The sequence below is a fragment of the Eutrigla gurnardus genome, assembly GCF_963514095.1.
Source record: "Eutrigla gurnardus genome assembly, chromosome: 6".
In the NCBI taxonomy this organism is placed as follows: Eukaryota; Metazoa; Chordata; class Actinopteri; order Perciformes; family Triglidae; genus Eutrigla; species Eutrigla gurnardus.
Genome location: NC_139920.1, coordinates 21833625 through 21846846, shown reverse-complemented (window position 1 = coordinate 21846846; position 13222 = coordinate 21833625). Strand labels below are relative to the sequence as shown.

Genomic DNA, 13222 nt, shown 5'->3' with positions numbered 1-13222 from the left:
TTGTAGTCTTTCTACTATCTCAAGATTACCAACCCAAGCTTTAAAAGAAAACAAAATACCAACTTTAAGAATAATGATAGTTGTTAATGCAATATGTTATTACTCTGTTGTTAAAATCCAAATACATTTGGAGAAAAACCCATTGTGCCACATTTAGGATTCAAAACTCAAAGTCTAGGACTTTGGACTTGACTTGAGACGTTTCTGTGACTTGCTCACCAGATCCAGAATTTCAGCTTTCAACAAAAACAACAGTTATTCTACTATCCCAATCCTTATGTATTTGATTTTGTCAGTAAATGACAGAAGAAGATAGTTTAGGTGCAAACATAAGGTTTGACTCAACTGTGATGCTCTAGTCTTTGTAGTCCTGCAGGCCGGCTTCCTGCTGCGAGCCGCTCTACTCGCGGCCCTGTTGTTTGGCCCTCAGCACGCGGCCTCGGACTCGGACGAGGCGGTCCTGACCGAGTGGGAGATCTGGAAGAGCAGCCACGGCATAGCCTACGAAGACATGGTGAGATGGACTCCGCATCTGAAATAACGAATTCAGAAACACTCTGATTCACATAACTTTTTTTTGGTTTGTTTTGTGGTGCAGGACGACTTGCAAAGGAGATCCATCTGGGAGGAGAACGCACTGATGATTGAAGACAACAACCGCGCGTTCTTCATGGGGATGAGGCCGTTCACTATGGCCATGAATAAATATGGAGACCTGGTAAGGAGCGGCGATTTTCTCTATCTGCTAAAATCTCCACTGCTGCAAGGCTTTAGACAGAGCCACGCTAGCTGTTTCCCTTCTAGTGTTTGTGGTAAGCTAAGCTAAGCTAACCCTCTCCTAGCTTTATTTACAGTACGGGCAAAAGAATGATATGAATCTTTTCATCTAACTCTCTTCAAGTGTATTCTAATGTTATTTGTTTTGATGAACCGATATGCTAACTCAAAGTTAATACGATATCTTACAAAAAAGTTATTTGCCTGCACCAGCCCCTGTTGTGCTGAAGCAACAAAATTACTTGTTCAGATTTCTGAAAATATTGTGGTTTGGGTTATAATAACTACTTAAGTGCTGTTACTTAAGTACAAAAGTTACATGACAATAAGTCAATGACTTCTAGTTTCACAAAGGACATGAACAGCAGTCTCCTGGGTGAAAGTCCAGTCTTTTTTTTTTTTTACCCAAATCATCCAACCCGACCTCGTCCCTACGTGGACGTCGCTCTTTATACTACATGACAACTATGTGATTTACATTCAAATTGATTACATAGGTTATATACAAATAGCAATGCGTTATTTTCCATAAGTAAAGCTACGACCCATATATAGAGAGAAGTCTGGGCAAATCAATAACATGAATTATTGGGAAACAATCTTCTCCGTGTGCCCCACATGTAGACGGCCCTAGAGTACCAGGTCTTGCAAGGTGCCATGATAAACTCCCAGTTTGTGAAGAGAGGGAAAACCGTCTCGGGCCAGAGGCTGCGAACCAACGCCAAGAAGCTAAATGCTCACGTTGTGGACTACAGGAACATGGGTTATGTCACGGAGGTGAAAGATCAGGTAAGGCGTTATAAAATTCAAAATTTAACCAGACTGGATCACAAACACCTTCAAATATATGTGTTAAATGTCCTACCACAGGGTTACTGCGGCTCGTGCTGGGCCTTTAGCACTACGGGAGCCATTGAGGGACAAATCTACAAGAAGACGGGTCAGCTGGTGTCTTTGAGTGAGCAGAACCTGGTGGACTGCTCCAGGTCTTACGGCACCTATGGCTGCAGCGGGGCCTGGATGGCCAACGCCTACGACTATGTGGTCAACAATGGGCTGCAGGCGACGAGCAACTACCCATACACCTCAGTGGTAAGGCTCGACCTGCTGGCTCCGCCCCATCAGAGCATTTTAAACCGTGTCCGGACATTAGTGTTTAAGCTCCGTGTTTCTTCTCTCTTCAGGACTCCCAGCCCTGTTACTACGATGGCAGACTGGCGGTGGCCCACATCAAAGACTACAGGTTCATACCCAAAGGAGACGAGCAGGCTCTGGCCGACGCCGTGGCAACCATCGGTCCAATCACAGTAGCCATTGATGCCGATCACTCAAGTTTCCTGTTCTACAGCTCAGGTTAATTGTAAAATACTCTCTCTGTATGGGCCTGGGCAATATATTGATATCATAATCGCCATTCATGAGACTAGACATTGTCTTAGCTTTTGGATATCATAATAATGCATAAGTGTCATATTCTTCTGGTTTTAAAGGCTGTTTTACAGTTAAGTGATGTAATTTTCTATGACTTTTCTAGATGTTCAACTTTTTAACTTAACCAACTTAATCATTATATGCACATTACTGATGATTATTTATCAAAAATTCCGTTGTGTAAATATTTATTAAAAGCACAACAGGTCAATGCTATAATATCGTCACATTGATATTGAGGTATTTTGTTAAAAATATTGTGATATTTTATTCTCTCCATATTGCACTGACCTATTTTAGATATCGTTAAACCTAGTTAAAACTTCAGATTTTAATTTCCACGCAGTGAATTCAAACAAATAAATTCAGATATACGGTTTTTAAAGTCAAATATTGCAATGCTATGAATTCAGTTTTAATTTCAACATTAAGTACTCCATGACTGCTAAAATTCCAAAACTAACATCTCTTATTTGCATCCATACCAGCACCAAACAGCAGACAGAAAAAGTTAGCAACTAGCTAAGGAACATAGAGGAGATTTTGGATGCTAAAAAGCCAGTTGGTGGAGACCAAAACAAAGCTAAAAGTGAATATTGACATATATGTTGCGCCATATATATTGGTAGATAAGCAACAAAAGGTGATATTATGTCATTGTTTGCAGGTTGTTTCAGACTGGCGAAACAATAAATTGATGCAGGTTGAAATTTCCTTTGCAGGAATATACGAGGAGCCCGCCTGTAACCCGAACAATCTGAGTCACGCGGTGCTGCTGGTCGGCTACGGCTCTGACGGAGGCCAAGACTTCTGGATCATCAAAAACAGGTCAGAAAAAACCTCCACATATAGAATAACATCATTTGTTTTTGTTGAAAAAGTAAATTTTCTATTATACATCACATGCACAAATGTTTCTTGTATTTGGTTTTAATTGGTTACATTTTTTTTCTTGTTTTTTTTTTTCTTCTTAGCTGGGGCAGCAGTTGGGGCGAAGGCGGCTTCATGCGGATGGTCCGGAACGGCAGAAACACTTGTGGCATTGCGAGCTACGCATTGTACCCGATTCTATGATCCTGATGAGTTCATTAATGCTGAACTCTTCCACTGGATGTCGGAAAACAGCATCAGTCATTCCTCTAACAGCCCATGTCTTTAAAAACTACTCTCATCCATATTTCATGAACCTCCTGCTGAACCATTCCTACCCTCTAGAAATGGTGTTGTTCTACGTTCCCAGGGTCATAAGTTCAGGGTCAAATTTTATCCGCTTCAGGTTTAAATATTTTATGAAAATGATCCATATATATATACAGTATATATATTAAATAGGAGCAAGGTTTCAAGGAAGCCATATAAACACAATTATTTTGCAGTTCTCTAAAATATAAAAAGATTCTGGGTTGATCCCCAGAATGTTTTATTGCAGTGTGCCACTTTATTAAAAAGCAATATTCACCATGTGTCAGACTTTTTTGATGATGAGATATTCAACAGCAAGTAATTGGCTTTTGGACCACAAAATAAAAAAGTAGATTTTGTGGTTATGAATGGATAACAAGTTAGTTAGGAGGGAAAACATGATATTGGAACATATCAGCCTACCCTAGGAACATAGTACCCTACGAACATAGGACCTTGGGAACATAGGACCCTTAGATCATAGGACCTTGGGAACATAGGACGCTAAGAACACAGGACCTAGGGAACATAGGACCCTGGAACATAGGACCTTGGGAACATAGGACCCTGGAACATAGGACCCCGGAATATAGGACAGTGGGAAAATAGGACCGTGGGAACACCCTGGGACATAGACCTTGGGAACATATGACCCTGGGAAGATAGGATATTTTGGAACTTAGGACCCTGCAACATAGGACCATGGGAACATGATCGTGGGAGAGCATGTAGAAACGTGGATCATCGAACCCTTTGTCACTTTCCCATTTTGTGTCTATACAATATATTATTAAAAAAAAATATTAATCATAAATATAAATCTGGGGAACATAGTTCAGTGGGAACTCTGTACAGTGAACACATTGCTTCTCTCAGGGATGTATTACACCACCAGCTTGTAGCCAGATATACTGTTAGCCCTCCTAATATTTGATTGATTAGTCTAACAAATATGAAAAACTACAATTTAAACAATTAAAGTGAGAACATGTTACATTGGGCAGAAATTAGAGTATAAAAAATAATTTTGTGAATTTTAAAAAACAACCACTTACACTACGGTGCATTATTTAAGTCTCACGTTCTATATGCAGACTGTAAAACTTTATTATATTTATTATATCATGGTAACACTTAATGTACTTGGTAGAAAATGACACATTTCAAAGAAGAGTTATGAAGGGGGAATGTTCAAAACAACAAAAGGTGTTTTGTATTTTCAATGCAAATAAATGTTTTGTCTTAAATAAATAAATGTATGTCTTTCCTGCATTTTCTTTTTCTACGATTATTAACAATAATTGTTAATTACTTTTTGGATCAACTGAAATGTCTTCGGGACCGATATTATAGTCTACAATTTGTCACTTGATATGCTCATTGGATTGTTTAATCAAACACAGTTCACATGCTCCACTGCTTCCAACAAATCTTAACCTCACTGGACATTGAGTCTAAAGTTTCTCACTGTCCGGCTTTCTTTCATGTGTGCAACATAAAAAGCTCCAAGGCAAACGTCTCTGGAACCAAGGTACGACTGATGCCAGAGTCCTACTATCCCCATTTTCTCATAGACTTATATCAGACTTCTTTTTGCAACCAGAGGAGTCGCCCCCTGATGGCCAGCAGAGAGAATGCAAGTGTAAGGCACTTCAGACATCGCTTCACTTTTAAGAACTAGAGGTTGCCGCCTGGTGTGATGCAACAGCTTGGAGGCCGAGACACATTTCCCCGCAGGACAATAAAGTATAATCTTATCTTATCTTCTGCAACTGGGCCAAGATAATAGCAGTGTTTTTGTTATTGTGGTCCGCCAGGTTTGATGAAGCGGCAAACTGAAGAGAAACCTGGAGAGTCGGCCTTCTTTCTGGAAACGACAAAGCAGAGATGATGCGGCTCAGCGCTTCGTGCAGGAGATGAGTGAGCGAGGCTGCACTGCTCAGAGAGACGATGCTGGCAGAGAGCAGGACAACGCACATACATGTGAGATGTAAAAGAATAAAATGCATTCATTGGTCACTTTCTGGCATAGAGATATGTTCAGTTTATGGAAAATTCTGGAAAAATGTAGTTGGCCTTTTAACCGTTTTAGGTCACATACCCAGTCATATTCTATATTTGATTTGAACAATATGTGTACAAGAATTTATTAAAATGCATTTCTGTTTTTCTATTACAATCCATTTTTTTATGTAGATTTGAATGGCTCTTTCTAATTAAATGAAAACATAACGATTCTTAGTAATTGTAACACTTCTGATAATAGTCAATCTGACACACTGGACCTTTAAAGACAGGCCAAAATAATTGCAGGTTGAAACACAGTTGCTGTTGTCATATCACACGTTTCTGTGTGTCGAACTGATGTTTTATTCATCATCTGCCAGCAACATCAAACTCAGCTGGAGAGAAAAAGAAGTACGCTCGTTCCCCTGATGGAAACCACTCAAGATCGGCTGAAGAATATCACTGACATCTTAATGATGGAGGAAGTTTAAATGGTAATTGGCCATCTTTTACCTTTTGAGACATTTTGGAGTGCAAATCGATCGATACTTGGACACTCACAAGCTACTCATTTGCTATCGATTCTATTATATATATATATATATATATATATATATATATAGGAGTATATATATATATATATATATATATATATATACTCCTATATATATATATATATATATATATATATATATATATATATATATATATATATATATATATATATATATATATATATATATATATATAGAGAGAGAGAGAGAGATGATAAAATTATTTAAATACAAACATGGGCGTCTACATCACTTCCAAGTGTTTTTATTACTTTTGTATTATGTTTAAATATGAAATAAAATAATGGATTTATGTGCTTTTGTGATATATTTGTTATTAACGGCCGGTAAGTGTCATGCCTTTAACTGTAACAATATGTTTTTCAAAATTATTATTTTTTTAAGATTATTTAAAAAAAAAAATCACACAACCGTTTAAGAAATAAGGTGTTACTTAAATAATTTAAAAGGTTTTGTGTTGCTGAATTTATTGTGTGTGAATTGCAGGGATTTGAGCAGCACGCTGCTCAGCTGGACGACGCCAACCTGGAGCTCTTTAAGACGTCAGTCAACGTCTTCCAAATAAAAGACAAATATTGTAACTGTATCGGAGCGGGTGGACAAGCTCAGTGGAGAGGCGGCAGAATTCCAACAGTGAGTGCGATGAAGAAAAACACAAGAAAGTGGATGGATAAAATGTAGATCAGAGGGTTGGCAAACATTTTAAAAGTCTTCTTGCCATGTCAATATTAAAATCGTGATATATTCAAATATATAATCTCCAACGGACCTGTAGTTTTATTCCACCCATACAGACAATGTGTGGCAACATGTTAAAGCATTTTTCTCTCCCAATCAGGACATTTTAATTACATATGATATAAAAACACCATACAAGAGGGCTGCCATCCTCGCTCACTTATTACTGCTTTAAACAGACACTGACCATATATCATCATTACAGAGTGCTTCATAAGGCTGCCAACAGCACCAACCTGCTGAGCATGATCAGTATAAGAGCTCATAATGGAATCATAGATGCTGTAGAGAAAGCAGAGACGGCAGCAAATGAGTCCAGAGAAGCTGCTGACGAAGTTTTAAGGGTAACAAATTAGTAATGTAACCTGAATGTTCAATAACAGAGGTATGTATCTAAAATATTAAGTCTGATTATATTAATTAGGACGTGACAGAGGGAGGTCTGGTCAACAGGGCCAAGGGACTCAAAGATACTTCAACTCACTTACAGACAGAAGCCAACGAGACGAAGAGTGACCTTAAAAGCGGGCAAACAGCAGAATTCATATCAAGTCAGACGCATAATATTCATTTCAAACTTGCAAGAAGTGAAAAGCAGTTTGATTTTTTTCCCCACAACAGAGCTGTCGCACATACAAACACCTTCAAAGACCTTTTGAATGAGCTGAAGGAAAAAGGAGAATCACTAATGGACGTCTCGGCCGTTGCTGTCGTCGCCGTCCTCAAAAAGATCAGAAGAGGTGGGTGACATGAAAAGACAGTATGACCACGGCGTCACGGTAGATCATGGCGGCCTTTTGATTTTCAGGACGACACAGACGTCCTGATGGAGTCACGATCGTGGCCGCCTCCGACTCCGACTCTAAAATCAGTAATATCACAGAGAGACTAAAGATCAGCCGGGACGTGGAGACGATGTCGTTGACCAACGTCGGTGGGCAGATAGATGATATATATTATTATTATTATTATTATTATTATTATAGTATTTAATGGCCTTTGCCATCGTGCAGCTTGGATACAAATCACTGCTTTTGTTTGTTTTCCCTTTTTTTTCAGGGATGGACTTGAACGCAGTGCTCCCCGTGTTGGAAGACAAAATCACACAAGTCGAGGCCTTCGTTGGGAAGACGCCTCCGAGCGCCAACATGACAGAGAACATCCGGAGGATCCAGGATGTGATAGAGGAGATGAGAAGCTTTGTTAAAAGGGTGACATATTCCTTTTAACTCGTTTGTTGCCTGCAGGCTTTCATTTAAAGTTGCTGTAATCCATATTTTCATCAATTGTAGTCTAAGGCCCAGACCGTCTGGGGCCGAGGTCTAGGTGTGTGAACATGCCAATTTTGTTTGGGTGGTCCCTGCTGTTACTGTCTTTATCTCTACTGTCAGAATGTCTCCCTTTAAGGGGGAGAGAAAAAAAAAAAAAACACAACTCCAAAGGAGGTGGTGAAAAGGCCCAAGAAAAACAAACCTGTGAGCACAAGTTATTTCTACAGCGCCATAATAATTTCCCTACTTTTGTATTTAGATGTTGATGCAGGTCATTTCTGTGTGCTAGCTTCAGGCTCCAGCAGGCTGCCAGTGTAAACACCGGGGAGCACTCCGTGGTGAGTACCGGCTCTCTGAGGAGCACAGCTGACTCGGTTTCACCCTGCCAACAGGACCTCAATTACAGGTAATTATATATATCAAGGATAAAATAGTAATTTCCTGATGTGGGAAATTATGAAAGTGTTGTTCAGAAATGCTGTAGTTGGTGGTTTGGTATCTTTGGGGAAGTTGCACACATTGCAACAAACACCACATAATGACATTTTAAACATGTAGAAACATATTCATCCTGCAAACCCTTATAACAGGAAGAAACTGCTAAAAAAAGTTGAAAGTTGAAGTTAAAACCTCATGATATCAACTTTGACCTAAATGAGACGCAAACTAAATGACTAAATGAGTATACAGCAAAAATAGTGTGTATGATGTAGGATTTTGCTTCTTCATGCTACCTGTAAATATGATACATCCGAAAGCTGAGATCCCAACTGAACAACTGTAAGACAAAACTCACCAAAGTAGCAGCCAAAGAAGATACAATAATAAAGTTCACTTGATAGGGCCATGGGGCTGCACGGTGGTGTGGTGGGTAGCACTGTCGCCTCACAGTGAGAGGGTCCCGGGTTCGATTCCCGGGTAGGGTTCGGGCTCCTTCTGTGTGGAGTTTGCATGTTCTCCCCGTGTAAGCATGGGTTCTCTCCGGGTTCTCTGGCTTCCTCCCACAGTCCAAAGACATGCAGGATGGGGATAGGTTCATTGATGACTCTAAATGTCCCGTAGGTGTGAATGTGAGCGCGAATGGTTGTTTGTCTCTACATGTCGGCCCTGCGATAGACTGGCGTCCTGTCCAGGTGTACCCTGCCTTCGCCCAATGACAGCTGGGATCGGCTCCAGCCCCCCCGCGACCCTGAATACAGGATAAGCGGTAGATGATGGATGGATGATACAGCCATATTTTTGCTGTTTATTTGTGATCTAAAGTTGTCTTTGTGGGCATACCAACGCCCCTAATGACAAGGTCTATAAATGGTGAGGTAATAAATCAAGTGAGAAGTAGGGTCATTTTCTCATAGATCTCCATGCAATCAGACTCAATTTTGCAAGCAGAGGAGTTGCAGAGGAGTCACCCCCTGGTGATCAGCAGAGAGAATGCACGTTTAAGGCACTTCAGCATTGGCTTCCCTTCTCAGAACCTGAGGTTACCACCTGGTGTGAACCAAGTACTTTCTGCCTAAACACAAACAAGTACTTTTGTTTTGTTTCAATTTAATATAAATTTTAAGCCGAACCATGAGGATTTTTTAACTTATCTATCCAAGTAGTTTTGTCGCCTTAAACTAACAACGTTATTTTGTTAAGTGGAATTGTAATTGAGAGTTTGGTTGTAAAGGAAAATTATTTTGTAGGAGACGGGTTTACATGCTGACAACATTACACAAGCTTGAGGATAAGCTATAAATGTTTGGTTCTGTTGTCGTCCAGTGTCCAGACAACATGACGTTATCAAACTAATAGTGGCCTCCTCGTCTGAGCAGAAAGTCGGCAACAGTGGAAACAGTTTACATAGGAGGTAAATCCATCCAACGTTTCACAGAGTATTTACCAATGTATTCGTTCTGTTAACCCTGATATTAATTCTGTTATGACAAAAATGCCTTTTTAACAACAGAGAAGTAATATATTACATTTCTAAAAATCATGAATGCTTTTTACAATTGTTGTTAAAAAAAGTGTGACTAAACCTAATGATAAAATTACTTGCTGGGACTTCATTATTTATTTTTTTATTAAAGATTTTTAAAAAACTGATGGTGTACAATTTGTGAGTGCATGTATGATAATCTCATATTTCTGCTTTTCTTATTTTCTTTTTCTCTCAGGGACAACAAAACCGAACCGAGTCCCTGTCCCCTCTTCACCGTTCGTGGGCTGCTTATGAAATGTGAAGCTTAATGGAAGACCGGTTGCATTAGAGACCGGATCCAGGGTTGTGGATCCTGTCAGCATCAATAGATGCCCTGCACAGTAATTAATTTGTGACAAACCGACTCCTTGAACCCCGCAGACCCCCGGGCATCATTACAAAGTCAGATTGTGCGAACCGGCTTTGTTGAAAACCCACAGAACTTAATTTGAAATTCTATGAGGTAAACGCCAGCAGCCAGCAGCCCCACTGTCGCTACAGCTGTAAAGACGGGAGTCAGTGGAAATATGTCTTTGGTTGACTTTTTGATATTTAAAGATGACTCGTTTTAAAATGAGACTCTTGTAAAGGGTCGTATGTGATGTAATGGTGCAGCCATCGATTTTGCATGGATTGGATTTCAAACAATATGAAAAAGACAAACACAAAACAGCTACACAGAGATGCAAAATAAGCAAAAAGAGACCAAAACGACTACACAGAAATGCAAAGAAAGTGATGCAAGAAAGAAGAAATGCACATAGAATGCAACAATTAGACATATTTGCAAAAAATGTTTTATGTACTTTGAAAAACATAAAAGGACCAATAACGCAAAAGTTCTATAATCAGATGCATAAAGACTACAAAGAGACACAAAATGGCATCAATGGGTAGTATGGATTTAAAAATTAAAGGTATTTTCAACAGCTCAATGATCATGTGCTCTGTGACCCCCAAGTCACTTTGTTTTATAAAAACACAGGAACAAACATCTACTATCACTACAACATGACAAAGTGAAAAAACCTTAAATTCACTCTGCTGTTCTACCTTTGACCATGAGATGGAGCACTTAACCTTAATGTGTCGGTAACGAACAGACAAAGGCAATTAAGTCAAAACAAAACTACATTATCAGCCGAGAAGATCCAGAAACACACAAACATCACGAAGCAAAGAAACAGTATAAGAACCCATCTTACCTTCGGAGGGGGTTTCTCCTGGTAAGTGTAAGTACTTTGAATTGACCTGTTGTTGAAAGGTGCTATACAAATAAAATTGCCTTGCCTTGCCTAAGTTAGTTTAAATAGGGAGTGTGTCAGTCAGTAATATCAGTCATGTAAGTGTGGGTGTGTGAATAATGAAGTGTAGGGTGTTGTGGAGTGAAAACAGAACCAGAATCAAACAAACAAAAAGGCCTGCGGCTGCTGGCCGGTGGAAGCATCAAAAGACAGAGGGCGAACAGCACTGGGGGAGGGCCTTTTATCATCTGTGGCAGCAAGGCACAGGTGCTCCAAATTCAGCTGACTGCCACACCCACAGCCTCCCAGGTACCCATAGATCTGTGGGGAAAATACAGACACAAGACCCACCAGGCTTGGCTAGGCAGGGGCCGTCACAGCAGCTACAGTGGTGTGGCCCCTGTTAACTTCCCCAATATGTTGGATAAAAGAACGACTCTCACTTACCGAAACATGTGAAGAGAAACCGTCTGTACATTCAGCCACGTATAGTCTCAGCCCTGAACAGCAAAGTGAGAAACTAATCAAACATTACACACACAAGTACACCATTTACTTTCTGCTGCACCATGAAAACACATCATCCCCAATAGTATAAAGCTTATTCAAATATTATTTGTGTAGTTGGTGCACACCTTTGTATATTGTCTTGTTCTGGGAATCTGTTATTATTTTTACCTTACAAACTGTACGCAGGTCCCCATAACTTTTCCCATGATTCCTGTGCTATTTTTGACCCTTTGTATGAGCCTTTCTTTTTGCTTTCCCCCTCCCTCCCCATCAATCTTTTTTTTTTCATTATAGACTCAGAGTCCAGATAAAAAACGAGAAATCCCAGATTAAAATGAATATGAATCAACATCGTCCCACAGCTGGGACTGGTAGCACTCAAAATTATTCTCGAGAAGTCTGAGGTGATTTCATTTTCAGATTTATTATTAAATTTACTTGCAAGAGTTTGTAAAGTTTTGATTCCTGCAGCCACAAACAATTCAGTAGCATGACATCATCGACTCTTTCAAATTATGTTCATACACAAATATCGCAACAAACAGCAAAAGGTGGAGATGAAGCCACAGAAAAGTAAATGTTAACGATAACACCATGTAGAAAAATAAGAGAGAAAAAAAGATACTTGAAAAAATGGAAAAATTACAGATGAGAACAGAGTGATCGAGATAAATCCATGAAAATATCACATTTAATTTGAGCAAAGCACCACGACAACACAGACGGTAAAATACTAATTTATTAATTTTGGGAACTATGCTAAATTGCTGCCTTGTTGACATCAGCCGCCATTGAACTGGATCATTTTTAATTGGTGAAGAGACACATTGAAAATGACCTGGTGGTGAAAGGATTTTTGAAAATTTGGCCAATGACTCACTATCCAGTCCTCTATATAGCACTCCCTGGATAGGGATGGTAAAACAGCTAGCAAAATCCAGAAGTATCCAGCAATGCAAAGAAATGCTTGAAGTCCAAAACTGTTGTCTCACTGGTGGCATTCTCCTCTGCAATAGATTCATAAAAGTAAGTTTGGGATGTGTTAATAGCTAAAGGTTAACCCTAGCTGTTGGTGTTTGGCTTTGTTGGTGTATTAACTCGTTGTTTTTGCTAGCTGGCTAAAAACTGTTAGCAAAAAAACCCCCAAATTAAAACCAATCTAAATCCTAAAATAGAAACATTATATTTACATTTTTGGATGCAGTCGTAAATCACATTCATGTTTCCATCAATGATTTGTGTGATATGTTAGCTTTGACAATGGTGAAAACTAGCTAAAGTTTGTCATTTTCCTCACCTCATGCTCTGTAGGGTTAACTTCCGGTTTGATGGTTGCCCCTCCCACCAACGTGATGTCACACGAATGAGGGCATGCCAATTTTTGATTGTGCGTTTTCACAACTAGGGCTCAACAACAAAACAAGTTTTTATTTTCACTCATCAGGCCAGACAATCAAACCTTGTGTAGCTTTACTGTCCCATTTGACCCTTATGTCTCAATCTAAAAAAGTTGTGTCCAAA

General features: G+C 39.5%; 1 protein-coding gene across 1 annotated transcript; it reads left to right on the top strand.

The window, feature by feature from the left end:
- The first annotated feature begins 397 nt into the window (after positions 1 to 397).
- On the top strand, positions 398 to 3407 carry cts12 (cathepsin 12). The gene is made up of 7 exons (XM_084011193.1): positions 398 to 514; positions 599 to 718; positions 1402 to 1566; positions 1648 to 1869; positions 1962 to 2130; positions 2931 to 3036; positions 3183 to 3407. Exons 1-7 carry the CDS (start codon positions 512 to 514, stop codon positions 3280 to 3282), a joined length of 885 nt encoding a protein of 294 aa, XP_083867319.1. The 5' UTR covers positions 398 to 511; the 3' UTR covers positions 3283 to 3407.
- The last annotated feature ends 9815 nt before the right edge of the window (positions 3408 to 13222 follow it).

Coding starts and splice junctions, on each gene's coding strand:
- cts12 (XM_084011193.1), top strand. Junction 1,870..1,961: donor ACTACCCATACACCTCAGTG/GTAAGGCTCGAC, acceptor TTCTCTCTTCAG/GACTCCCAGCCCTGTTACTA. Junction 2,131..2,930: donor TTTCCTGTTCTACAGCTCAG/GTTAATTGTAAA, acceptor TTTCCTTTGCAG/GAATATACGAGGAGCCCGCC.